This window comes from Haliaeetus albicilla, chromosome 9 (assembly GCF_947461875.1).
Source record: "Haliaeetus albicilla chromosome 9, bHalAlb1.1, whole genome shotgun sequence".
Classification (NCBI taxonomy): domain Eukaryota; kingdom Metazoa; phylum Chordata; class Aves; order Accipitriformes; family Accipitridae; genus Haliaeetus; species Haliaeetus albicilla.
This window is the reverse complement of record NC_091491.1, coordinates 14801894-14828032: the sequence shown is the minus strand read 5'-3', so window position 1 is coordinate 14828032 and position 26139 is coordinate 14801894. Positions and strand designations below refer to the sequence as shown.

General features: G+C 42.8%; 1 protein-coding gene across 2 annotated transcripts in view; it reads left to right on the top strand.

Annotated features, from left to right (window-relative positions):
* Nucleotides 1–240: 240 nt before the first annotated feature.
* The window catches only part of RYK (receptor like tyrosine kinase), a 64309-nt gene continuing 38410 nt past the window's right edge, over nt 241–26139 (top strand). The window contains exons 1-5 of one of the 2 annotated variants that reach the window (XM_069791779.1): nt 241–736; nt 18570–18691; nt 20452–20551; nt 22339–22473; nt 24748–24804. In XM_069791779.1, the coding sequence (XP_069647880.1) occupies nt 415–736; nt 18570–18691; nt 20452–20551; nt 22339–22473; nt 24748–24804 (736 nt within the window). In that variant the 5' untranslated portion in view covers nt 241–414. The remainder of the gene's footprint in view (nt 737–18569; nt 18692–20451; nt 20552–22338; nt 22474–24747; nt 24805–26139) is intronic. The other variant, XM_069791780.1, reaches the window with a different exon arrangement.

The following is a 26139-nucleotide window of genomic DNA, read 5'->3' as shown; positions in this document are numbered from 1 at the left end:
ACCAGGGGCCGGGCGGGGCCTACCCCTCTCCCCCCTCCTCCTCCTGCTCCTGCTCCCCGACACCCGGCGGGAGAGGGCACCCGCTTCCCCCCGAGCCGGGACCGAGGGGGAGCTCCTGAGGCGGCGGTGAGAGGCCGCCCGCCCTCTCGGCGGCCGCTCCTCGCGCTGCTGGAGGGGCGGGGCCGCGCGGCCGCGCGTGCGCGGGGCGTGGGCCGGGCGTGCGGCGCCGCGGAGGAAGCGGCGCCAGCGGCGGCGTCGGGCGCGCGCAGCCATGAGCGGCGGGGCGGGGACTGGCGGCCGCGGCGTGTGAGGGGTTCGGTGGGGCGGGGGGGTCCCCTCCCTGCCTTCCCCCCCACCCCCCCTCCCCGGTCCCTGCCTGCCTGCCTGCCTCCCCGCCTGCCTCCCCGCGGAGCGATGGTGCCGGGGCGCCGGGGCGGGGGCCGCGAGCCCGGCGGGGGGCGGCGGCGGCGGGGCCGGCCCCTTTCGGCGCCGGGGGAGGCGGGCGCGGGGCGGCGGCGGCCGTCGTCGTCGTCGTTGTGGTCTTGCCGGGCGCGGGGCCCGCGCCGCCATCTCCTCCGTCTCCTACCGCTGCTGCTGCTCCTGCCCGCCGGCGCCGAGGGCCAGGCCGGCCTCAGCTCCGGCCCGCACGCCGCGGGGCCCCTGGACTGGCCCCCCGCCGGTCCCGGGCCCAGCTTCAGCCTCTACCTGAGCGAGGAGGAGGTGCGCCGGCTGATCGGTGAGTGCGGGCCGGGGCCGTCTGTGGGGTGGGGGCCGGGGGCGGGGGGGGCGAGACGGTGGCCTGTGGGGCTGGGGAGGGTGGAGGGGTCTGTGGGACTGAGGGGGTGTTGGGGGTCCGGGAGCCCAGAAGGGGATGAAGGGAGTTCTGTGGGGTTGGGGTGGCAGCTTGGGGGTCTGGAAGACGGTGGGGGAAGTCTGTGGGACTGGGGTGGGGATGGTGGCGGTCAGTGGGACTGGAGGACCGGGGTGGTGGCTGTGGGGGTCCAGGAGGCAACGGGGATGTCTGTGGGACTGTTGTGAGGGAGGCAGGTCAGGGGGTGTAGGGGGGGATGGAGGGGAGTGTAGGGGAGAGGGCTGTGAGCAGGGATGAAGGACCTGGGGCTTAGGAGGGGATGGTGGTCTCTGGGTCTGGGGTGGGGTTGGGTGGGGTGAATTGGGGGCTCTCTGTGGGGTTCTGTAGGATAGGGAAGCAGGGTATCATGGGGAGAATGGAGGAGTCTGAGGAGTCAAGAAAGAGTCTCTGTGCTGCCCTGCCTGTGTGTGGTTGGGGGAAGGAAGGGGTCCTGGGCTTTATCCTGATGGTGAGCGGTTCCCTAGGTCCAAGTGACTGGGGATGGTGCCCTGTGGGAGCAGGGTAAGCCCTGGAAAAGGTGAGTTCAGGCTTGTGATTTAATTAGCAAGGCGAGTGACATTCAGAGGGCAGAGAGGAGACCTGGCAATAATTGGGTGCGTGTGTGAAAGGAATCTTAATTTCTAGGCAGGCTGACAATTGCTGCAGAAGTACTTGGAGACAATTCATGAAGTCCCTGATCTGGCCTGCTGCAGAAGGCTTTTGCCGTAGTTTTGTGCTTGGAGAGTCTCTGATTTAAACAAAGATTTGTTTTCTGTAGGCTTTGGCTTGCTTAAGCTCTTGTTTAGAGTTGGTGGCTGGAGTCTCAAAACAAATGGGTTGGTATCCCCAGTGATTTGTTTTTCAGCAAGTGTCCTGTATCTCTGTAAGCTGAAAAACAAGCAGTGCAAGACTGCATTTGCATCAAATGGACAAAATAAAAATATCTCCAGTTAATTTGAACACTGTAAGCATGTAGCTGGTCGAAGTCAGGGGACCTGGTGAGTGAATAACACTGTAAACATTTTTTCCCTTATGGCTTGCTCTGGTGGTTAGTGTTCTGTTGCTGTCATTTTTACATTGCATGTGCTTGCTGCCAGATGCTCTGTTACAGATGGAGGATAAAAATGTCAGGCTTGCTGTTTAGCTGAGTTTCTAAACAAGTAGTTAATCTTGGAAATACCAAATGGTAAGGTCTGAGCTACCCCGATCTAGTGCCTGAAATCTGTATTAGTTGGATTTGCTCAAGACTTCCATGGTCCACTAGCATAATTATTAATCATTGAGTATCAACTGAGGAGGGAAGATCTGCTGTTATTATTATATTTAAGTTAAATTGCATCCTGTAACCTCCCTTGTGGGTGTCTGTTGCTAATGTGGCTAAAGTCACTTATTACTCAGGCTGTCTGTAGCTGTTTTATATCACTTTGAGTATCTGACACTTAATGATCAGTTCTGCTTCTGCGACCCCAAAAGCTTGGATAAATTGGAGTCTAATGTGGAGATAAACTGGCACTTTTTTCAGTTAGTGGGATTTGGATCCCTAGAAATCTGTTGTAAATGAAACTTTCAAGATTTACCTTGTGTTGTTGGCATGAGCAGATTTAATTTTAGGGGCATCCTTTACACGTACTAGCTGTTGTAGGTAAGGTGGAGTTTAACGAGGCATCTAGACACAGGCAATCAAATCTCACGGGCAAATCAAAGTCCAAAGGGATGGACAGATTTGTTCCACTTTTTCACACTTCTGAAAACAAAACAAGCAATTTTAAAATGCTCAGTTTTGTAGTATCTGAATTGTGTTTACATACAATTGAGTTTATGGTTTAAGTGCTCATATCGGTGTGCATGAACTTTGAAAGAGCAGGGAGGTGTTTCAGCTTCTGTAACTTCTTTGACGAAAGCCAGGGTTCAGCAGATGCTAGAATAGTCATTCACAGCGGATAGGAAAATGATGTTGCTTGTGAAGCAAACCATTAGGTTCAGTGAAGCTGCTAATATAGAAGCTAGTTTCTTTGACCTTTTGTTTCTGAACAAACTCTGTCTGTTACTGTCTTGCTGTGGTTGAACAGAAAACTCTTAGACTTTCTGAAATGCTCATAAACCCAAATGTTACATGGAGTTACTACAGCCTGTGGTGTGTTTTCATGCTTCTTAATATCATCCCCATACATCTTTAGATCACAAATTTGATTTGGAACAAATGTAAGCACGTGATTGTGTGTCTGTTAAATCAGCCATAGACAGTGATATGCTGCGTCCTCTGTGCAAAGCTGGAGCATCCACAGGGTCTGGTGTAAGGTCTGTGGGGCCATACCCACACGTGGTCTCTCCACCAGTGAGGCTGTACCAGTTCAGTGGCGCATTACAGTGCTTCTGCTCTCCTCAAAACCAGAGTTTGGTGTCTTACAGAACCATGGCCTGTGTTTTTAATTAGGTTGTGGCTCTTGTAAATGAAATAGTGACTTGCTTAAGATTATTTGTGGCTGCTGTTCTTTCTGTGGCATGGAGGCAGGACAGATACTATGGTTTATAGTGAAAACGACCCGCTACTTTCCTGTATGCTTATGCCAGATTTCCACCATTAGGCTATGTGATTCTGACCATGTGTCTGCCTTAGGATGAATTGTTTTGAAATCTTCAGAACTTTACAGAGAGAAAACTAGAGAAAACGGGCTTGTCTTGTTGTGTGAGATAGATTTTTATTTTGAAAAGCTGCAGAGTTCTCGTGGTCTGAAAGCAGGACTTGGTATATGGCAGGCAGATGGTGTCTCCATCAGAAATACCTCTTGCCATTCTCATGGAGAATGTTCGCAGCCATCCAAACTATAAGCCTTGGGGGGGGGGGATTGTGGTTTTCACATACTTGAATGTGTCAGATTCCACTCACTCCAGGCAGGATTCAGTGATAGGTGGGGTAAAGGTAGAAAGAGAGAGAGAGAGAGAGGAGTTAGTTAAGGGGACTTGGTTGAGATGACTTCAGCGATGGCAGTGGGAGCCAGAGGTGTTTGAGTGAGAGCACGGGTGAGGTACAGGGTGATGGAGAGTCAGGGGGCAGGAAGAGAAGCGTTGCTTGCTGGAGAGAGACATCCAGAGCACCACAACCCTTTTTAGGGGTGTCCGTGAACTCTCTGGGCACTGTGATCTGTAGCTTTTTGGAGTTGGTTCATATGGACAATCTTTTTTTGGCCTGTGCATAAACCTGAAAAAAGTAGTGTTAGTTTTATGGAGTGGTGTCCTGGTTTCAGCTGGGATAGAGTTAACTGTCTTCCTAGTAGCTGGTACAGTGCTATGTTTTGAGTTCAGTATGCGAAGAATGTTGATAACACTGATGTTTTCAGTTGTTGCTCAGCAGTGTTTAGACTATAGTCAAGGATTTTTCAGCTTCTCATGCCCAGCCAGGGCACCTGACCCAAACTGGCCAACAGGGTATTCCATGCCATGTGACGTCCCATCTAGTTTAGGAACTGGGAAGGGGGGGCAGGGATTCGCCGCTCGGGGACTGGCTGGGTGTCGGTCGGCGGGTGGTGAGCAATTGCCCTGCGCATCATTTGTACATTTCAATCCTTTTATTACTACTGTTGTCATTTTATTAGTGTTATCATTATCATTATTAGTTTCTTCTTTTCTGTTCTATTAAACCGTTCTTATCTCAACCCAGGAGTTTTACTTCTTTTCCTGATTTTCTCCCCCATCCCACTGGATGGGGGGGGAGTGAGTGAGCGGCTGCGTGGTGCTTAGTTGCTGGCTGGGGTTAAACCACGACAAGTAGCTAACTATATAGGCATGATAATACCACCTGCTCGTATCACTTTTTTCCAGCGACTGCCCTGTGATGCTAAACACGCAGGGCAGATGGTATTAAATTAGTGATGAGTTATTCAGTAGGCCTGTACTTGATTTAGTGACTTTGACTCAAATTTTCCTGTGAAATCAGAATGCGGTGTTTGCCTAATGTTGAAATGCTCCATTGATCTGCTTTTCACAGGATCCTGTGATATAAAGGCACATGTATCCCTGCTTTGCAGGTAATGAACTAAGGTTTAGAGAATAAGGTGAAAAACACCCATTAATATTAGGTAGCTAGCTTTAATAATTAAGGATTTTATCTGGTCTGTTTAAAGTACAGAGCATTATTTAGCACTTAATGCATTCATAGTATATCTCTTAGACCTTCAGCTGTGAGTTCCCAGCAGCTCAGCCTCACAGGAGACCTTGGGTTATACCCTCTTGAGTATGAGGACCAGAATGAATAGCTGCCTGGGAAAATTTGTCTTAAGTGGTTTTTCTTGCATTGCAGGCAGTTCTTTTTGCGGCATTCATGAGATGGCGCGTAATTGTTCATGGCAGCAACAAGATGCTTAAGCAGTGAGGACAATCCTTTCTGTTCTTGCAGGGGTGTTTTTTTGTAGAATACGTACCTTTCAGCTGTGAAATTGGTCTTGTGGATAGCCCTTGTCATCACATGGCTTTGGTTCTTTCTAGAGACAGGTCTAGCCTGAATGCCAAATGTGACTTCAGTCCCGTGGGGGAAAATGCCATGTTATGACGTAACTAAGGGCTATCATAATGCATACATACGAGGGGGCTAAATTAGAATTACAGGAGAATCTTAAAGTCAGAAGTCCTACAATGTTTGCATTGAGTTTGCAAACTTAGTATTCTTTGGCCTAGTTTCTTCTGCATAATCATATTGAATGCTGTCTTCTGTTGGTTTTATATTTGCACTTGCTTAATTACAGAGTTAAATTAATTTAACGCTTACGTGGCTTTTTCTTATGTGTTCTAGAATTTCATTTGAAGCCAGTGTGCAGCTTACTAAAATGAGTTGTTTGGTTGTAAGATGCAAAATTGATGCAAAAATCTGTTACAGCAGAGGGTGGGTTGTTTGTTTTTTAAATTGTGCTGCTGACTCACAGAGTGGTTGAGGTTGGCAGGGATGTTTGGAGCTGATCTGGTCCAACCCCCTGCTCAAGCAGGGCTGCCTAGAGCCAGTTGTCCAGCACTGTGTCCAGAAGCTTTTGAACATCTCCAGGGATGGAGAGTCCACCACCTCTGTGGGCAACCTGTGCCAGTGCTCAGTCACCATCACAGCAGAAGAATTTTTCCTGATGTTCAAGACAGACCCTCCTGTGTTTCAGTTTGTGCCCGTTGCTTCTGGTCCTGTCACCAGGTACCACTGAGAAGAGCCTGGCTCTGTCCTCTTTGCACACACCTTCAGATATTTATGTATGTTGATGAGATTCCCCTGAGCCTTCTCTTCTCCAGGCTGAACAGCCCCAGCTTTCTCAGCCTCTCCTCATAGGAGAGAAGCTCCAGTCCCTTTAATCATCTTTGTGGTCCTTGCTGGACTCTCTCCAGTAGCTCTGTGTCTCCTGTATTGGGAAGCCCAGCACAGGACCCAGTACTCCAGGTGTGGCCTCACCAGGCCTGAGCAGAGCCCTGGTAAATTACTGACCAAATGGAGCTTTGTGAATTTCAGATGGAGATTAAACATCTCCTACTTAATGCAACAGTTGATCAAGTGATGTCTTAATTTTGTAGTGTGGAACAGCTTGCTTAATGTCACTATTTTGGGGAGCTAGCAACAGGAGTTCATGTCAAAAGTGCTTTATGGTGCTTGCACTGTGTTTGCTGTGACTGGAAATCCTCTTGTTCCTTTGTCTGTCACCTGGTTAGTTGCCCTTGTTATGAAAGGGAGCTGAAATTCAGCGTGCTGGGATCAGCTGGATGTTCAAATTATTGAAAGGCTGAAGTATTTCTTTCTTGTGATTCTTGAAACGCCTCAGGGCCTTGTTAAAAGCCTACCCGTGCCTGTCCTTGACAGCATCACTACCTAGACCACCACTAGTGAACAAGTGCTGTGAGTTTTGTTAGTAGCACCCAAGATAAATTTCCATGCAAGATGGGTAACTTACAGGTGCTTGTACATGGTGCCTCTTTAGGACAGAAAAAATCAAAGAACCTCTGTGTAGCTGCAGAAGGATGAGATGTCCACTGAAGAGCGTATGTTTGAGTACCCTCAGCTCCTGAAGCAAGTGTCTATGTGGTATGTGACCTGCAGTTCAGAGTCTGGTTCTCTTGTATAATCACGTTCTTAAATCTTAGTTTTCTAGCTTTTAAGTGCTTGACTCTGAAGAATCGTAGCTTTTTGCATGTTGTATGCAAGAATAAGCATTGTGTTGCTATGGTCTACATGCCTGTCTTTGCAGAAGTGCAAAAACCTGCATGTTAATGCTTCATTTTACCATTTGAAAGGGACTTAAAGATTACTGTAGGTGCACACTGCTGGATGGAAAGCAAGCTTCTAATCTTGACAAATGCCATGCACTGTAACAAAACTGAATTGCTGATGATGGCCTGAAAATATTCTGATATGTTCCACTTAATTGGAAGTGCTGTTTTTAGGATAACTTTTTTATTACCTTGCCCGGTAAAGCCCTTTATCCTAATGATAGTCCATGATTGGTGGACTTTTTAGTGTTGCAGGTGAATGTAACTCAAGTCTGCTTTGGAGAAATGGAGGGATTAAGGCTGGCAAGGCATTTGGAGGGTGCATGCAGCAACGTCTGGCCACTTGCAAGCTGCAGCAGGTTGTGACAAGTTACTTGCATCATGGAGCCGAGCAATCTGTTTTTGTTTTGGAGCCTTTCAGTGCGCTTGGATGCTTGTCTGTCTGATTTACTGAGTACCATGGTTCGTGTCAGCATTGTTTTGAGGTTTATGAGAACAAGCTGTATTTGGGGTTCCTCTGTCCTTTTCCATTCTATTACCTTACTTTCAATTTGCAAAGTTCAACTAGCGTGTGGATAGCTGTTTCTTTGGAGATGTGTGTAGTCATATAAAACCACTACAATATTTGTAATGCTTGCAAACTGGCAGAAGAATACTCTCCTAGAAGTTTGAAAGAGCCTGTGGAAGGCCATTGGGAGTGATGCCAGTGGAGGCAGCTTCTAGCCTGGGTCAGGTTTGCTTTGAAATAATTTATTCAGTGTGACTGCATTAAGAGGGAAGCCTGGGAAATACTTATGCCCTTGTGTGTATTAATCTACTTGGTGTTGCAGAGATGGGTGGCTGATTTCCGTGGCCTGCTTTATCACACCAGCTTATGTGTTAGGATTTAAAAATGCTGGGGGCTCCATCTGAATCCTACCCCAAGAATGCAATTTGCTTCTGCAGATTGGCTCTTCAGGAGAGGCTGCATGGGCAGCAGGCGGCTTGGCTTCCTCGTGTGGCACTCTGTCCACACTCAGCCCTGGGAGGAAGCAGCCATTGCAGCTCCTGAGAGGCCAAGGTCTGTCTAGTGATAAATGTTTGTGGCTCTTGCAACATTCATGTGTCAGGGACTTGGAAGAAATCTGACCTCTGAGACTGAAGGCTAGGCTGATGGGGGTGCAGGGGGTGTGGCGGGAAGCAAATCCCGAAGCTGTGTTCTTCACTGCTGTGGTTTTACACCTGCATTCTGTTTGGCAGCATGTTGTTGATCGTTGTTGATTGTTTGGCCTCTTCAAATACATGCTCTCTCTCCCTCCAGTGCGTGGACAGAATGGCAACAAGGGAGAGGAAATGGAGACAAAGAGCTTCCTGCATGCATGAGAAAAGCTAGCAAGAAGGACTCACTACTGGGAGGAAGTCAGGGACTGAAACTGCTCCTAAACACCACCTGGGCAGGGGGAAATACAAAAGATAAGGATCATGCTCACAGGCATGAAAAATCCCAGTGTGGCATTTTCCTGAGAGTGGGAGCTGTGGAGGCAGCTATACTGTACGCTCTTGTGTGTGGGTACTTTAAAAGATGAAGTATTTGGGAAGTCTTGTGTTTTTCTCCTCCCCTTCTGCTATTCAGAGTTGTGTTTGGATACTGTAAAAGCTGTATTAATGAGGCAAGTTCCAAATGTATCTTGGTTCACAGTTGTTCTGAGCTCTAGCAAAATGGGGTTGCTTGATGACTAATTCCTACCTGAACTATCCAGACTGAAATATCACTGAGGCTCCTACTTTTCTTGCAGTGGAAGGGTCTTTAGTTAGAGGCTATTCCTCTAGTAACTTAGTGTGCAGTATTAAAATTGTGCTTGAGGTCTCAACTGTGAAAGCAGGGAATGTGTAAAGGGTGAAGTGCATTTAATGAGTTGTGCCTGATGAATTGATTTTTTTTTCCTTTTCTCCCCCTCACCCCCCACCCTGAATGGCAGCAGCACCAGCAGATCCTATGTAAGAATGAATGCTAACACTCTCTGAAAATGTCTTGTGGCGGTACAAAGGGCGCAATGGTAGAGGCTTCAAACGCATTATTTCTCTTCCATCTCTGCCTTTGTCCTTCTTTCAAGCGGATAACTCATGTATTTGCACTGACTGCTTTGGAGATCTGGGAGCAGAAGCAACAGCATGAAACTAATGTGATGCTTTAGAATTTTGCTGCCACTTACTGAGTGTTGAATAGCCGTAATTAAATTAACCGGTATATTGATTTCACCATGCTGCTTGGGAAAGATAAGAGCACTAACGTAAGCATTGGAGCTGCTGCTTAGTAGGCTTGAAAAGCTGCAGCCACTCAGAATACGTAATGCCAGCGGTACCAGTGAAGCTGAGCAGGTTGATAAACTAAAGATAGTTATCCTCTCAAAACTGGTTTAGCTTTTATGAAGCTAGTTGATGGCCTTGTAGAGTAATTCCTAAGAAAAGAAAAAAATACTAAGCTCCATGGCTTTCCTGAGTGCAGAGATTGCCCCAGAAGCGAATGGACCCATTTTAGTTTGTGTGGAATGTGGTTTTGCATTAGTGTCACTGTGATGGACGTCTTCCAGTGTCTCAACAGATGTAAAGTCCTGTCGGTCACAGAACTAAAGCATGAGTTTTGAGGCTGAGCGGTCTGATGCATTGAGGGAAGGGGGTGTGTGGTTTTTAAAAAATTTTTTTTTTATTTGTACTCAGTTGGGTACTTGTTAATGAAATAGTCATGGCCACTGGCAGAGACACAGTTCTAAAGGTGACTTATGCTGTTGTACCTTATGGTCTTGCCTACAGGGATAACTGAATCAACATGTGGGTGCATTACTCTAAAAAAAAAAAATTTAAAAAATGAAGTGGCACAACTTCTGTGGGTAGGTGACACTAAAATACTGCAAATGCACATTATTCACGAGTCCAAATGATGTCTGACATAATCTTGAGTTTTGGCTGGGAAGATTATACAGCAGTTCAGTTCAAAAGCTTTGTGATACTAGTAAGCATTTGATCCAAAGTAATTTTATTTCAAGGTGTGTGCTCTTGGACAACTGTGGTTCATGCGGATGGAATCTTTCTTTTTTGTTTTCTGTTCTTAGTGTTTACTTTCATTCTAATTCAAAAGGAGCATCAAACTTCATGTTATAATAATTGAGACATTTGCCAGTACTGATAAGTTTTTATTTCATAAATATACCTAACTATTCCGTGTGCTAAGAATAAAGTTGTTTAATTTGCTCCTTAAAGCAAGCTTTATTTTTTTTATTTTATTAGAGAGTTCTCTTTCAGTCACCTCCCACTCCATATCTGCACCATTCCTACTCTCATCTGTCTTATTTCCTCTTGCCTGCTGTGTAGGTCGCTGGCACTAATCTTCCGCTACCTTCAAATACCCGTCTCATGCATCTCTACTGCATCTTTCCTTTGGAATCAGCCCTTCAGCTGACTCATGTACACTGTTCTGGCTATTAATAGCAAAGTGACTGCTGGTTTTGTTGGGAGTTTTACTAGCTTTTCTTTCCTTTTTTTTTTTTCCTAAGTTTCAAATGGGCAAATTTCATTTAGAAGGTGTTCTCAGAAGCAGAGTTTGCTTGTATTCTGCTCTGAGATAAAATGTGTTGTTGGTTTGGTGTGTCCCCCCCATTAAGGAGAGTGTCATCTTCTAACCATTTTCACAGCGGTCTTTATATCCTACATATCAGAAAAATGAAGATTTTTCTGTAGGTGAAGGAGGAGAGATGAATAAACAGGCAGGCTGTTGAAATGTAATTGTTGCAGCTGTTCAGAGACAAACAGAAGGGTAAGCAGTTGGGTCCTAGGAACAATGAACATCTTTTTTGTATGGGTTGAGTTAAATATTGCAAAGTTCCTTACGCTTTTGCTTCAGCAAGTGCCAGCTCCTGGGGGAAGCTTCTTCCTGTAGAAGGGAAGAAGTCTGCTCTGTGACTTTCAGAAAGGCCTTTCAGTGAGAAAAATCCTGTTTGCCTGTGGTGTTGACCTTGCAAATTCTATTTAACAGCATCAATAAGGTGAATTGTGGGTGACCTGTCAGTGAGGGTTCAACGAGGGATTAATGAGCGCTCTCAGCTAACAGTTTTTCCTCTTGTTTGCTAGATGTCGGGAAGCTTCCTACTAAGATTTCCTGCTAGGGAATCTTGCTTGGTTTTCAAGGATGCAATCATTGCCTTGAAGTTATGTTCAGTATTTCCTCAAATTGAATGCCTTGCATATTGTATTCCATCTCCAGCTCGTGAGGTGTTAACTCTGCACAGGTAACAAAGCCATTTGTGTAAATAAGCATAGTCCATATGCTCTCTGCTACTGCTGGGTGGAGTTAGGTGAGCTTGCAAAGCAACCCTGCTATTCACAATGAGGCATCAGCCTCTGGTGGGAGAGGTTTTCTGTGAAGGTGAGAATGGATTTAATTCTGGAGCCTCGCCAATCAGTGTGCTTGTTATGTTAACAAGCTAATGTTAGAGCAATTCCGCAAGGAGTGCACGGTTGCTTTGCAAGCTCACCTAACTCCACCCAGCAGTAGCAGAGAGCATATGGACTATGCTTATTTACACAAATGGCTTTGTTACCTGTGCAGAGTTAACACCTCACGAGCTGGAGATGGAATACAGTATGCAAGGCATTCAATTTGAGGAAATACTGAACATAACTTCAAGGCAATGATTGCATCCTTGAAAACCAAGCAAGATTCCCTAGCAGGAAATCTTAGTAGGAAGCTTCCCGACATCTAGCAAACAAGAGGAAGAACTGTTAGCTGAGAGCGCTCATTAATCCCTCGTTGAACCCTCACTGACAGGTCACCCACAATTCACCTTATTGATGCTGTTAAATAGAATTTGTTTCAGTATGCTTTGGTGATGTGTCAAGCTGTGGTTTTGTTTCTAGTCTGTTTTCCGTGCACTTGATACTGTGGAATTTTTTTTTTTTTTCCCCCAAGGTCCATGGTACTGGATTATAAGATGCTTCTTTCTAGCAAAGTTTAGAAAAGTGGGTTGGAGGACTCTTTGGCAAGGTAGATGCATGTAGGCAATGAAGAACTTCATGTAGAGGTAGGAAGTTGCCCCCCCCAAATGGGGGATTCTTTTGTCTTTTTTTTTTTTTTTCTAAGTGTCAGGTGGGTGGCAAGGGGAAGGACTATTCAACAGTCAGGGAAGAAATGTTTCTAAGCAAAAGATAGAAAGTGTGTTAGTGAGTATCGCTGGATTTGTGCCTGCTGATTTGTCTTTCAAGCTTGATACTGAACAACATCCTTTGATGTTCTTGGGCACCTGTCTTAGGAGAGTGAAAAGCTGTTTCTTCATCATCTTCGTGGTGCATAATATTTAACTTTTTTTTCCTGGGATATTTTTCATCAGTCATCTTTGCCAGAGACTCATGGGCTGTGAGACATTTCAAAGCAAGTATTTCAGTCCAAATTCCTGACCAACAGCTATAACTGGCAGACCGCACCATTGTGGAAAACTTAAGTAAAAATGCAAGTAGAAGGCTATAATCTGTTTTATTAAAGGAAAGTTCACTTTCATTGTTGTATATACTGGAGGTGTATAAATAGGATATAAGAAGTTTTTTATGTGTGTGTGTATATATATTCAGATGCTTAGTATTACATTTCCAATCATTTGCTGTTTTCAAAATGAAATTGATCCATGTGGATCCATTCGTATTTGATTTAATCTTTTTTTTTTTTTTAACTCCTAGTTGTAGTTTCAGCCCAGTGTAAGCTGACTGTTGAAGTGAAATAATTAAATACATTCAAACTAAGAAGGCTTGCTCTGGGAAAGTGTTCTCTCTACCCTGAAAAAAAATAATGTTTCAGTAGTCAAGAGCTGATTTTTTTAAATTCTTCAGCCGTGTTTCCTTGTGCTTAGGCTGATGGTGTGAAAACAGCAGAATTTTTCCAGCGCACGTTTGTAGAACCTGTTGCAGAAAAAGGAAAGCTTAGGATTTAAAGTCAGTGTTTCAGACTTATGGTGCACTTTGAATGAAAGGAAAATGGAAGGCGGGGGGGGGATCTTTCTTCAGCAAGGTAAACTGTCTGATGCTGGGAGAATCCTGTGTGTTTATGCGGTAGGTTGCACAGACTTGGGAAGTGGATGGTGGTGAAGGGATGTTGAAGCTTGAGGTTCATACTCTTTCATGTGGATGTTCACTCTGGAGTGGAAGCTTCTGGTCTGGCCAGAGGGCTAACCGAGATGAGCTGCTCGGGATTGGAGGCATCGTTCTCTGGAGCACGTAAACCTCTGAACAAATAGAATATTTATATAAAGATAAAAACTTGTTTAACTGTGTAACTCTAATTAACTTATTTCAGTGCTTGTGAGTCAGGAAGCAGGAGTGGCTTGCGGTGTGAAGGCTGTGGTGGTTTGATGTTGCACTGCAAGATTTCTCAGCTGCTTATGAAGAAACTCTTACAAATTACAGACTAGTGTATTAAGAAAACAGGCACTAAATTCAGTCATTTCTGTACAGATAGTAATCTACCAGAGGGTTGGGTAGGCAGCTGGGAGAGCCAATTATGTCAGCTATCGTTACCAGATTGCTTTTAATGAAATACTACTTTTTGCAATATGAATATTAGCCCTAGTCTAATAGCAATCTCTTCTAACTCTGACATTGCACATTCAGTTTCTGTCTCTTGATTTTAGACAAAACCTGCCAGAATTATGTTATGATGAAGTAATTAAGTAATGAAGTGTAACCCCAGGTAACAGACTCCTAAACACTGTCGTTGTCTTTAAGAAGAATGTGTTATTACTAGCGTGTGTTGTAGGGTAGATTTGCTTCATAAAAATAAAATCTAATTTTTCCTATGCTGAGAGAGGCAAGTTTCTTTCATATATTGTGGTAAAAAAGAGTTAGAAGCTAGACTGCATTTGCACAAGGACGTTTGAAAAGAAGTGTTTTGTTAGGCTGCTAGACTGACATGATTCAATTTTGTCATGAACACAAGGGCTGCCCAGCATCTTTTGCTTTTGGGAGTGAAAATTGGTCTCTCCCCTTCCTTTCTGAGCTTCTTCAGATGTTTTGTTATGTTAAACAGTGCAAAGAATGACAGACTTTCTCTGTGGTGCTGCCTAAATTTACCTTTTTGTTTGTGTTCAACTTTAATTTATTCTTTCAAGTTTGCGCCCAAGGGTGGGAGGTACAAAGATGTGGAAGTTAATAATGAGATTTAGGGGTTGCCTGGGTAAAAGGGTGGTGTTTTTGCCTTGAAATCAAAGCAGAGCATTGGTCTTACTGTTTTCACATGGGTTGGTGTAGGTTAGTCAAGTCCAAGTCATGAGAAACTAGATCCTATAGTGTTGTGCATTGTCTGCATGTGGACTTGTTTAAGGAGGCTTGCCAAAGCAGAACTGCAGCTGATGTTTTAAAACTGTTCATCCTTGATTGCCAATATACTGCTTAAATCAATAGAAGCATTTCTGAAAAGCTTCTTTTCCTCCCCTGCAGTTCATGTAATGCAACAATTTTTTGGTATTTCTTTGTAAGGTTCTCTGCCCTTTTCTTTATATTTTACTGCTTTGCCTAGAAAACGGTTATTGAAGAACTGCCCATTTTCTCTAGCTGTTTGTAATGCATCTGTGTTTTTCTTCTAGAGCTACCTGTTTCTTCCTTTTATCATTCCATACATGACACAAAAACATTACATACCAATTTGGGTTTGTTCCAGGGTGCTGGTGTATGTGTCCTACTTAGTGTCCTACTTTTCCTCAGCAACTTGCTATGTAGGCTGATGACATCTTAACACTGCTACTGTGTTTGAAAGAGATTTACATGTTTTAAAAAAGGTAAAAAATTGAGGTTGCTGGCTTAGGCTGTGTATTGACAGTGACTTGCTTAATTTGATACCATCTTTTGAAGCTACCTATGCCCAAAGCATGCTTTGAAAAAAAGCCTAAACTATCTGGGTATGGTAACAGTACTATTTTAGTATAAGCTCCATCTAAGTTAGTGCTGTTGCAGTCTTGCCCCCCATATGGGGTGCTCCTGAGCATCCTCACTAGTTCAGGGAGTTTGACTGAGGAGTGTTCCCCCACTTTTTTTTTTTCTCCCCACATAGTGCCAGCTTGACTCCTTGAAATTGGCTTGCTGAAGGTTTAAATAAGGAACGTTGCAAGGCAGGTGTAAGTATGCATGTCTGAAGAAAAAAAGTGAAATGCAGAATTAAAGCAATTCTGAGTTAGACTTAAACTGTTGTGGTAATGGAGCCTAAAGTGTTTTCTGCAAACTCCTTAATGATTTTTAATGTCTACTCCAGAGAGAGTTAATAATAGCACTTAATCAATCTGGAAATCTAAGCAGTGAGGAGGCACAATTTCATTGCATATAAAAAGGTATGTAGATAACAAGGAACAAAGTGTCTGATTGAATAGAGGTAGCTCACAGCCAATACTCAGTGAACATAACTGAACCTGTTTGACATTTCACTGAGGCTGATCATTGTCCTCTTGATCCAAACTTGTGGGAAGAGAGGTGTTAGATGTGATCTACCCAGTGTGTTTGCAGTGGTATCCTCATCCTCTGTCTTCAGCAGCGCAGGCCTATTGGAGCCTGGCAGGCTGTGCTGCGGTTTTTCTTGGTAAGAATTTAACCTGTGCAACCCATGTGGCATTGAGAAAAGCATACTTTATCTTGGCTAAAATCTACTAACTGTACAAGTCTGGAGTCCACCCGCTGTGGAGCTCTTGAGCGTGCACGGTGCTGCAGCATTGTCTGTGCAATTTCTGTGGGTATCAGGAAATTTTCTCTTCCTCTAAGTGGAAGACTCACAAAATGGAGGAAGCCCAGGAATGCAGTGAGTAAAACGATGGCAGCTTGCATCAAGAACACTCAGCTCACACAACTGATCAGTGAGCTACGCCTCTGGCTTTTGCTGCTGTTTGCTGCAGTGCCCTGCACAATTGCTTACCTCTACGTACGTACCTTCCCAGTGCCCTCTCTTACAGCTGGGACGTGGTGCAGCTCCTGGCATCGCTGGCGATCAGCACCTGGGCTCCTTTGTGTCGGGCAGAACACACCTTCCTGCCTGCCTGGCTGCCTGCCCAGAGCATAGGCAAGGTGCTTTTTTTGACTGGCAGGTTCAACTGCAATTTTTTCTGTGTTTTGCTGGCCTGATTGAGATAAATTATATTGACAGAGTGCTTCAGGAATTCAGGATGGAGGTGGGGGAGGCAGCGAGGGGATGAAAAATTAGGGATGGAAGGATAGTCTGGAAGAAAACCTGTACTGTGGTGCATTGGAGGTAGGGAGATGGAAGCTTGCTTGTTTGGTGTGGACACAGATTCTGAAATGTTGTTTTTGTGAACCTCTAATAGCTGGTGTGACCATTTATCAGGAAGAGAAGATTTTCTTCATTCTAAAAGCAGTTTCATTGCTCCAGTTGCATCGTTTCACCTGCTAATCTTTTTGTCCTAATTTTTTTTTTGATAGCTTGTACTTACCAGGTTTGATTTGAATACTTTGTTTAGTAAGATTATGGCCTTAAAGCTTCCCATCTTCTTGATCGGATGTAATGACAAGTACCTGATAGTTGTGAGCTCTTCTCCATGTTCCTTCCATGTTTTCTAAATCTGAGGGAGATTTCATGTATAAACATGTACACGTGTAAAAAGCTATTTTGGAAGTTTGCTGTTTCTTTTATGTGTTTTCAGGGTTTTATTTTGTTTCAAGGTGTGTGTGTGCGCGCGCGCGCTTCTCCCTCCTCCCTACTTTACTGGTGGATATGCTTTTGCATTTGCCATTTATTGAGTGGAAATACGGACAAATTGGAGAAGAAAGGTTTAACTTTTTTTAAATATACTCTCTCAGGCTGATTACATTCAGCATTTAAGGCATCATCTGCATCTTTTTCATTCAAGATCTTGTTTGAGAGCATTTTTCCCTGGGATTACTCCATTCTGTTGATTCCTTTCACGCATCCAGTCTCTAGGGTTCTCCCTCTCGCCACTCCCCTGTATCTGTGATTATATACTCTTGGGTTTTGATTAAGTTTTGGGACGCTAATGAGCCAGCAGGGAGTAAAAATGGTTAACAGCAACAAGAATGAAGAGGAGTGTCTTGGCTGCATTTCTATATCTTGTGAAAACAAAGTGGATTAAATCAAGTTCTGGAATAAGAGAATGCTTATCACTTTGCACTGATCCGTGCCCAGTTTTTGCACTAAATAGGAATTTTTCCACTCAAGCTAATTCTCCCTTTCTTCAAATGCAGTTTGTCTACACAGTTCAATAGGTATCTCTGATTTTTTTTTCTTTCTTTAAAAAAAAAAAAACAAAACCAAACCTTTCATGATTTCCTAGGTTCTTGGAGTAATTTCAGGATGCCTTAAATGCTGTCGTCTTGGAGTCACAGCCTCTCCAGTTTTCTTGACTTTCTAGCCATAATAAAAATAACTCCATTATTTATGTTCCCAATTGTACTGTGAATATTTTAATTGAACTCAGTTCCCTCTGTGTAGATCATCCTTGGAGCATGCACCTGTGTCTGATTTGCCCAGTTGTTCTCTTAGCATGCCAATATCTTGCTCAGCCTGGATAGCATTTAACTGGGAGCGATGGAGGAAAAGCTGTATGAGACACGACAAAATGGTACTGATTACAAATACAGTATGGTTTTGTCCTAAGGATATGGAGCTGGGATTAATTTTACAGCTGCAGGGAAGGGGGTTAACTTGGAGTGCTTACGTTACCACTAACTAATTGCTAATGACACCCAGGGCAAGCTGTAGGGTCCTACCCTGTATTCAGTGTGACCTTGGAACGTGTGCTGCAAAAGATAATGGCAGCTTCAGTATTTTTAATATCAGAGTATGTGTCTTGTTTAGGAAAATGCACCTTGGTGCTCTATAATAAATAGTTTTGTGGGTCTTTCAATTCTTTAGGTTTATTAAAATGTTCAGAAAGCAAAGGGTAGACATAAAATACTAGTATTACTTCCTGTACAAATGTCATTCCTCCTCTCACTGTGTGCTTTGTGTTATCATCTAATTACCTTGAAGTTAATTCCATAGTGCTTATGTGTCTCAGGCTCAGGAAATGAGCTATTCCAGGAAGAATTACCTGCAATTAACAAGCTGATAATGCAAAGCAGTTTGTTTTGAGTGTACACAGTTGTAAATAAGAGCAAAACTGAACCTGTGACTTCCAGAAGCAGACAGGGGTACATTCGGAAAAGTCTGTAATGGTTCTTTTGGAGGATTCTATGAAAAGTTATGTTTCCTTCATTACATTCCAACTTTTACCTGTTTATTAGGCTTGCGGCATCTTTCTGAAATTGTTGCTTTGTAAGAATTTGAAGCACACTTGTTAATGCTGACATGCATGAGCATTGATCTCCAAACCTGCAACTGAATTTATGGACTTGAGGAAGTATTTGCTTAAACATTCAAGTACAAGTGGGGCTGGTGGTACTGAGAGTTGTGTTCCAGTGTATTACTGCTGGTCCTGTTCTTCCCCATCTTACTCTTTTTTCTTTCTCATTACAGGTCTTGATGCAGAGTTGTCTTACGTGAGGAATGATGTGGTTAATCGCTATGCGTTGTCCTTCAATCTCTTAATACCCAGCGAGACCAACAATCTTCACTTCAGCTGGCATGCTAAATCCAAGGTAAGGAGGCATAACTTCTCTGTTTGAGTACTTGATACAGGATCTGTATTGCTTAGTGAATACCAACTATTATAATTTAATGGCTTTTTTCCTTTGCAAAAATTAACGTATGCTAGAAGAATTATTTATGTGATTGCAGGCAGTAGGTTAAGATGATATGTATCCAAACTGTTCCTTTTTTTGGTTTAGAAAGGTTAAGCACTTCTTTTGAAGTATTTTTTTTACTTCTTGCAATCTGTGTGTATATGTACAAACTACGGGCTGTGGAGTCTCTTCTGGTGGTGCATTGAATACACAGAAGGGGCAGCCATGAACTGAAGCCTCTGGAAATCAAATGTAGAGCAATTGTGTTCTAGAGATTTCTAGAAACATATGCTTGGAGACAAGAAGAACCTATAAAAGTAGCATCTAGTATGTTATTAGTGAGCCTCGATTGGACGGAAAAGGATTTTTGTTTCACTTAATCACTGTGGCTGAAGCATGCAGCAACAGCTGTCATAAAGATTGCGTATGCTCTTACATTTTGAAGGATTTCCAGTTACTTAACAACTTATTTTTGTATATGAAATGATCAGTTTAGTCTCTGCCAGATTTTTTTTTTGAACTTGAGTGATGGTTATTCTTCTGTCCTTAAGCAGGAAAGACTGCAGTAGGAACAGTAGTATTTAACAACTCCACCAATGCAATTTCTGAAGATTCCTTCTGCCAGCGTTCTTCCCTTTGAGGTGTAACTTCTTATGAGATGTGAATTTTGGCCTGCAATGGTATGGGGTAGACAGCAAGCCAGCCCTTCCACTTGATATCGTATTCCACCTTCGCAGGCAGTTCAGTCAATTGCCATTTGAGTAGGACCTTTGAAGGAGTTTTCTTGTTACAATTTCAGCCATGAGCTACCTGCATCACTGTCCCTGCCCTGAGTTTCCTTGGGCCTGTCTGTGAATTTTTAATAGGAATTTTTGAGCTTATGTAGCCCTCTTCCACTGCTGTGATTGCACCACTCAGCATCTTCTGTGCTAAGTTTGTAGGATGGGTGTAGTGCAGCTTATAGGAGCTCAGAAACTGGGTTATGTTTCTACACTTGGCATCTTGACTGAAAAATAAATTGAAAACATAAATGCATCCTATTATGTTTTAGAAAGGGAAAAAAAAACCCACTAATGGGGCAAACAAAGTCAAACCAAATTCGTTCAAGTGAGTATGGAGGGATAGGATGAATTTCCAACAGGAGCTTATGACTTAGTTACAATAGGTCCTGTACTTTTTGATGCAGAATCAGCTTCTTAAGTGGAAACAAAAGAAACAAAATCTTGCCTGTAGTTGAATAAACTGTTTGTAAGCAATTTTGGCTGTGTAGGTTATAAATCTGACTAGAGGAAGGGGAATTTTTTTGAATTCCCATGGTTTTAACAAACTGGCTTTCGAACAAGTAAGTTTAAAAGTATCAGCAAGTGAGGTTTGTGGTGTGTTTTTTTGGGTTTTGTTTTTGTTTTTAATATGGCACTTTAAATTCTGCCCCAAATTTTCAAGAATGATTTCAAGAGTGGCTTGTATTTTGGCTTTCTTAATTTGAACTGTCACAAAAGTCTGATACTTAGACTTCATATAAGAAACCTTGAATTTGGGCACCTAAAATCACCAACATTCTTTGAAAATAAGCTACAGTGGTTTTAATTTCAAGAATTATGAAAAGGTATGTAGCATTTCTTTTTACTGCTGTAGAGATTTCTTACGTGTTTTCTGTCTCCCAACTATTGTTACAGGTTGAGTATAAACTGGGATTTCAGGTAGATAATCCCATGGCTATGGCTATGCCCCAGGCCAACATTTCTCTACAAGGAGAAGTTCCTCGCACACTTTCAGGTAAACTTCCCACCCCCCGAAAGTGCGCAGCTAGTGCTGATACTAATAATGCTTTCTGGTGGTACTTTTTTTTTTTTCCAAAATGTGTGTAATGTTGCATAAGACTGTAATTTTTCTGTTAAACCTAATATGTTTACAGGCCTTCTGCAGCAGTTATGACAGCTAAAAGGGTATTACAGATTGAGACTATAAGTCTGAGAGTAAGATTTTTTTTCATCTCGTTTAGTGGAGGACAGAGATTTTCCTGGAAAGGAAATGCAACATTTTTTTATGTATATGTACACACACAAGCTTCCCATTCTCTTTCAACAATAATAATTAACAATTGCGTGGATTTTAAAATCCACGCCTTTTAATTTCTCTAGCATGTAGAGATGACATTTCAAGATATGTGGGAGCTGTTAATACATTAAAGTGCTTATGGTAAGTTTAAAACTGAGAAAACTATTTTGAATATATACTAGCTCCTCCATAGAATTTATACTGGAAACAATTGCATTTGTTTCAGGAAATGTGCAAATGATCATCATTTATGCTTGTTCAAGTATGGTTCCTCACTGTCTTGTGCTCTGTTAGATACTTGAGGCACAATAAAATATATATTGATGGTTTTGTTGTGTACAACATTTTTGTGAAAGCAGACATGGGAATTAGGCTTGTTGCATCTGCTCTGTTGGCATAAATAATACTGGTATATAAGCTAGAAAGTAAATAATGTCATATTAGTTTAAGCTTTGATTCCCGTCAGATTTGCGGAGACCAAAATACTTAATGGTTGTGAAAAAAGCTAACCTTCTGTCCTGGTTTTGGCTGAGATTGAGTTAATTTTCTTCCTAGCAGCTGGTATAATGTTGTTTTTTGCATTTAGTATGAGAATAATTTTGGTAATGCACTGACGTTTTCACTCGTGGCTAAGTAGTGTTTATACCAAGTCAAGGATTTTTCAGCTTCTCATGCCCAGCCAGCAAGAAGGCTGGAGGGGCACAAGATGTTGGGAGGGGACACACCCAGGACAGCTGACCCAAACTGGCCAAAGGAATATTCCATACCATATGGTGTCATGCCCAGTATATGAACTGGGGCGAGTTGGCTGAGAGGTTGGGAGGCAGGGGTGGGGGGAAGGCACGGATCGCTGCTTGGAAACTGGGCATCGGTTGGCGAGCGGTGAGCAATTGCATTGTGCATCACTTGTCTTTCTTGGGTTATATTTCACTCTCTTTTTTTCTTCCTTTTCATGATGATGATTATTGTTATTGTAATAATAATATTTTATTTTTACTTCAATTATTAAACTGTTCTTATCTCAACCCACGAGTTTTACTTGTTTTCACTTCTCCTCTCCATCCCACCGGGGGAGGGGAGGAGTGAGTGAGCGGCTGTGCCGTGCTTAGTTGCTGGCTGGTGTTAAACCACGACACCTTCATAGCATTTGAAAAAGCAACAAGGAAAACTAAGTTTTCTGGTTTTCTGTGGTAACGGAGGTTTCTCTTGTGACAGCACTTTAACTCCGAAGCTAATGGATGGCTAATGGTCATTTATCCACAAATAAAATTTTAGTAATCTGTAAACTTTTAATATAACTCACATAAATTAATTTAAAATATATGTCCTTTAGTGCTTTAATAGTTATCTGAAATTACATGGCAGGAGACTAAAATAGCATTTCTTAATAGCAAGTTCTTTAAAAATGTACATTGTAAACATCATTTAAGAGACTTTTATCATTTAAATGTTCTTTCACCACAATGTCTGAGAAGTGCTCGAACTTAATTGTTGTTTGTTTGCAGTGTTTCGCGTTGAACTCTCCTGCGCTGGCAGACTCGACTCTGAGGTCACAATACTAATGCAGCTCAACTTGACAATTAATTCATCAAAAAACATCACAGTTTTGAATTTCAAACGAAGGAAAATGTGCTACAAAAGTAAGACATTAAGTTTCAAATATTAAAAAACTTCTAGTGTTAAAGTATGATAGGAAAAGGGAGTGGGAAGGTATATGATCCAGGACATAAGTAACAGTTCTGGAGAGGGTAGGAAGAAACCAGGTAAAATTTTGCCTTTCAGAGGCAAATGGGTACTTTTGGTAAAAGCAGAAGCTGATGAATGAACAAATTCCCCAAGTGTTCTGCTGCACTGACTGACCTTTTTACATATATAGCAAAAAGCATTTTCTCTGTTGTGCTTGGAAGGAAGCAACTAGTTTCCTCAAAACTGCAGCACTCTGAATATTTAAATTGTTCTAAGAATTACCGACAAAATCTACTTAGTTTATAAATTGTGATAAAATTGGCTATTTAGTGAATGCATGTGTTAGTCTTTGACTTGGAGTACTAAATGATCTTTGGTAGATAATACCGACTTCAGAAATCCCAGATTGACTCTTCTGCGTTTTGAGTTGGGAATCTGCAAGCGCAGTTTATTCTTGGATTATTACTATCTCCTGTTGCTTCTTCCTAGAAGTATTTTCATAGGCATTGGAAGAAAATTATTTTGGACAATCCCAAGAACTGTACCCTCCTTAAAAATGGCTGTGGTGTCCTGTTCTCAGGCAGCATTTGAGGATGGCCACCTCTCTATTTACATGCTCCTCCTGGCTCTGTTCAGTTTACTTGGAGCCTTTGAGGACAGTAGTAGGCTTTTTGGAGGGGAGTTTGTCACTTCTTTTGGGTATGAATGTCTAAGGATGAACTTCTGGAAGGTGTGGGTGAAAGAGCTAGTGTGGCTTTTTAGCACATAGTGTTGTGATACTCATGTTACTTGCATTGATGTTATGGAAAGACCATTCTTAATTCGAAGTGTATCTGTTTTTCTAGTGAAAATGGTGGTCTGGCATTTTTACCTTTATTTCATGTTTTCCTAGGTACTTTTTCAAATGTTCCAAGTGGCAAAGTCAGCACTGCTTATGCATTCATAGCCTACTGAGCTGCTGAATATGCAGAGGAGGTTTCCATAGGCACCACACAGTTATCTTGGTGTGTGAGATAGAGCTACTTCCTAAATTTTGCAGAAGTGATTCTTACGAAGATCATGTTTCTGTAGGTTCCTAAAAATGAAATGTCAGTGGCTTTTTTGATATATGTTGATTGGTATAGAGCATCCGGGGATTTCTGATTTAATTTAGTGCATAAGTAGAAAATATGCAGGAACTTGCTGGCAGTTTTGCTCAAGGCATTCATAATAGTTCCTCCTAAAGTTTAAAAAAGGGAAAAAAACCCCAAAACCCAACCAAAAAAATGTCTCAGATTTCTCCCTCTACCAGATTACTTTTTCACAAGTTTATCAGGCTGAACTGGCTTACCAAGGAGTCAGAAGGGGCTGTGCTGGGAAGGAAGCAGCTCTTCATGGCTGGGAGCAGGAAGGAGGATGCAAAGTGGGACTGCACCTTTGCAGCCACAGAAGTCCATTATATTGCCTCAACTGCATGCAAATCCTCAGGGAGGTTCATCTGAAGTCGTCTCCACAGCCTGCATTCCCTTGGTTTGCACTGCTCCTCTTAGTGACCAGACTCATAGTAAGCTTAATGAAGATTTATCCCATTTCTAAAGGACTACTTTCACACGTGAACCTGAATATTGTCCTTGTGTCTTTTGTTCCATATTTATGAGTATTTAAATAGCCATTAGCTTTTTCACCCTTCAGTTTTAAAACACTTGTGACTGTAGCATCAGCCGAGAAGGCACAGTGCCCATGGGTGCATCTCTTAACTTCTTCCTAGGATGAGTAGCGTTAGTCTGGAGCCAGAATTTCTTCCAAAAGGTCAGGGTAGTATTGATTGAACATTCAAGAAAATATTTTCTATCCTGTAGTAACTGATTCTGTGAGGTCTTTGTTGTTTAGTGTCTTAGCATACACTCACATACTCTGTACCTCCTCTTTCTACTGTCTGCTGCTTTGGACTTTGGTGGACAAACCAGAGGGTTTTTTGAGGTAGGTAGATTCAGTGGGTTCAAGCGTGGCCTCAATGGACATATGTATCAGTGATGAAATGTATCTGACCCATGTGTCTTAAGTGCGACATTTATTACACAGTGCTTAGGTATTTAAAATGGAAATCTAGAGATAACTATAGTCCTTAAGCCAGCTCACCTATCTGGAAAAGCAGATTTGTTTTTCCATAAATGAGGCAATTGACTTCCTATGAAGGGCTACAATAATAAATCTATACCAAACTTAATGTTTTTTTCTCATCTGTCTAGAGCTTGAACCAGAAGTAAAACCTCCAACATCTGATAAAAACAGCAGCAAGGCTCTCTGTAAGTAATCTTGAGTGTACAATGTACTTCAGGTGTAAAAAAAGAAAAACTTGTGATGTTCTTTCTATGAAAACACTCTCCAGGTAGTCTGCACTGTACGCAGTATTTTATTTTAATTTGGTTGGGGTTTTTGGTGTTTGGGTTTTTTTTTTTTTGTAATTAATTATTTTAACTGTGAATATATACTAGTGAAGAGGAAAAAAGCCTATTCCAATTCTCCTAACAGCTTTTTTTTAAATCATGTCTTAGGAGCTCTGGTTTCTGTACACGACTCTGATCTATTCTGTTGACTTTAGGACCTGTCTGGTTTGCTGTTTTAACTTGTCAGTATTGAATGAATACAATGAGGTAGTTTCTTTCACTCCTTTTCTAGCTGGAAATATCATTGACTGACTATGCTCAGCCTCTGTAGTACCCAAAATGTAAACATTTTTTCCAAAATGCTTTTGGAAAGTAGTGGAGTGCATTGCTCAGTTTTCTCTTTACCACCCATTGTCTTCCAGGGCAATTGTTCTCCACGATGCATGATTTAAAATTGGGGATGGCTAGGGCTACTGCTTCTTCCTGCCTCTAGCACGAGCTGAAGGCCAGTGCAGCAGGCAGCCCTCTGCTGCCAAGGTGCAACTGCAGAATTTTGCCCTAAAACTCACTGCAGTTGAGATTCTTTTGAGAAAGAGGATTAACTGTCCTGTTAACACTGCTGTATAAAGATTCAGGTCAGGGGGCTGTTATCCACCCATCATACCCTAAAATCAGGAGGAGAAGCTGAAGTTGTGTGCTCTGGCACATTCGATCAGTGAGTAAGCACCACTATCACCCTGCACCTAAGTATTAGTCTCATTTTATTTACTGTATTGGTGTGTGTCGTGGTGTGCAGGTGACTTCTGCTCTTCCAGCCCCAACTAGCAAGTCTGTGCCACTTGCTGCATTGGGGCTCAGCTGCACTGAAGGCTGGGTTTGTCCATGCTCCTACTGTGTTTGCAGCATGGTAGCCATGGAGGAGGGACAAGGGGTTGTGCAAGGTAGAACCATCAGGACCAACAAGACCATTTTAGGAGGTTGCTGGCTAGCTTTTATCCTTCAGTAGGAACCCTCCTTTTGTCCCAGTAAATAAATTAAGGTATCGAGTGGCTTGCTGGACCCTGCCCTGCTTTGCTGCAGCAGGAACTGTGGTGCCCACTCTTCTGCAGGTTACCATGGTCTGCCTCTGCAGGTGGGCTGCTGCTCCCTGCTATTGTGGGACCTGGGTGGCAGGGCACTGGGGACAACAGCAGTGCCCTCCTGACATGTCGGCCTGCTGGGAACTAGCAAAATGTCATCTGTTGTGGAGTTTGT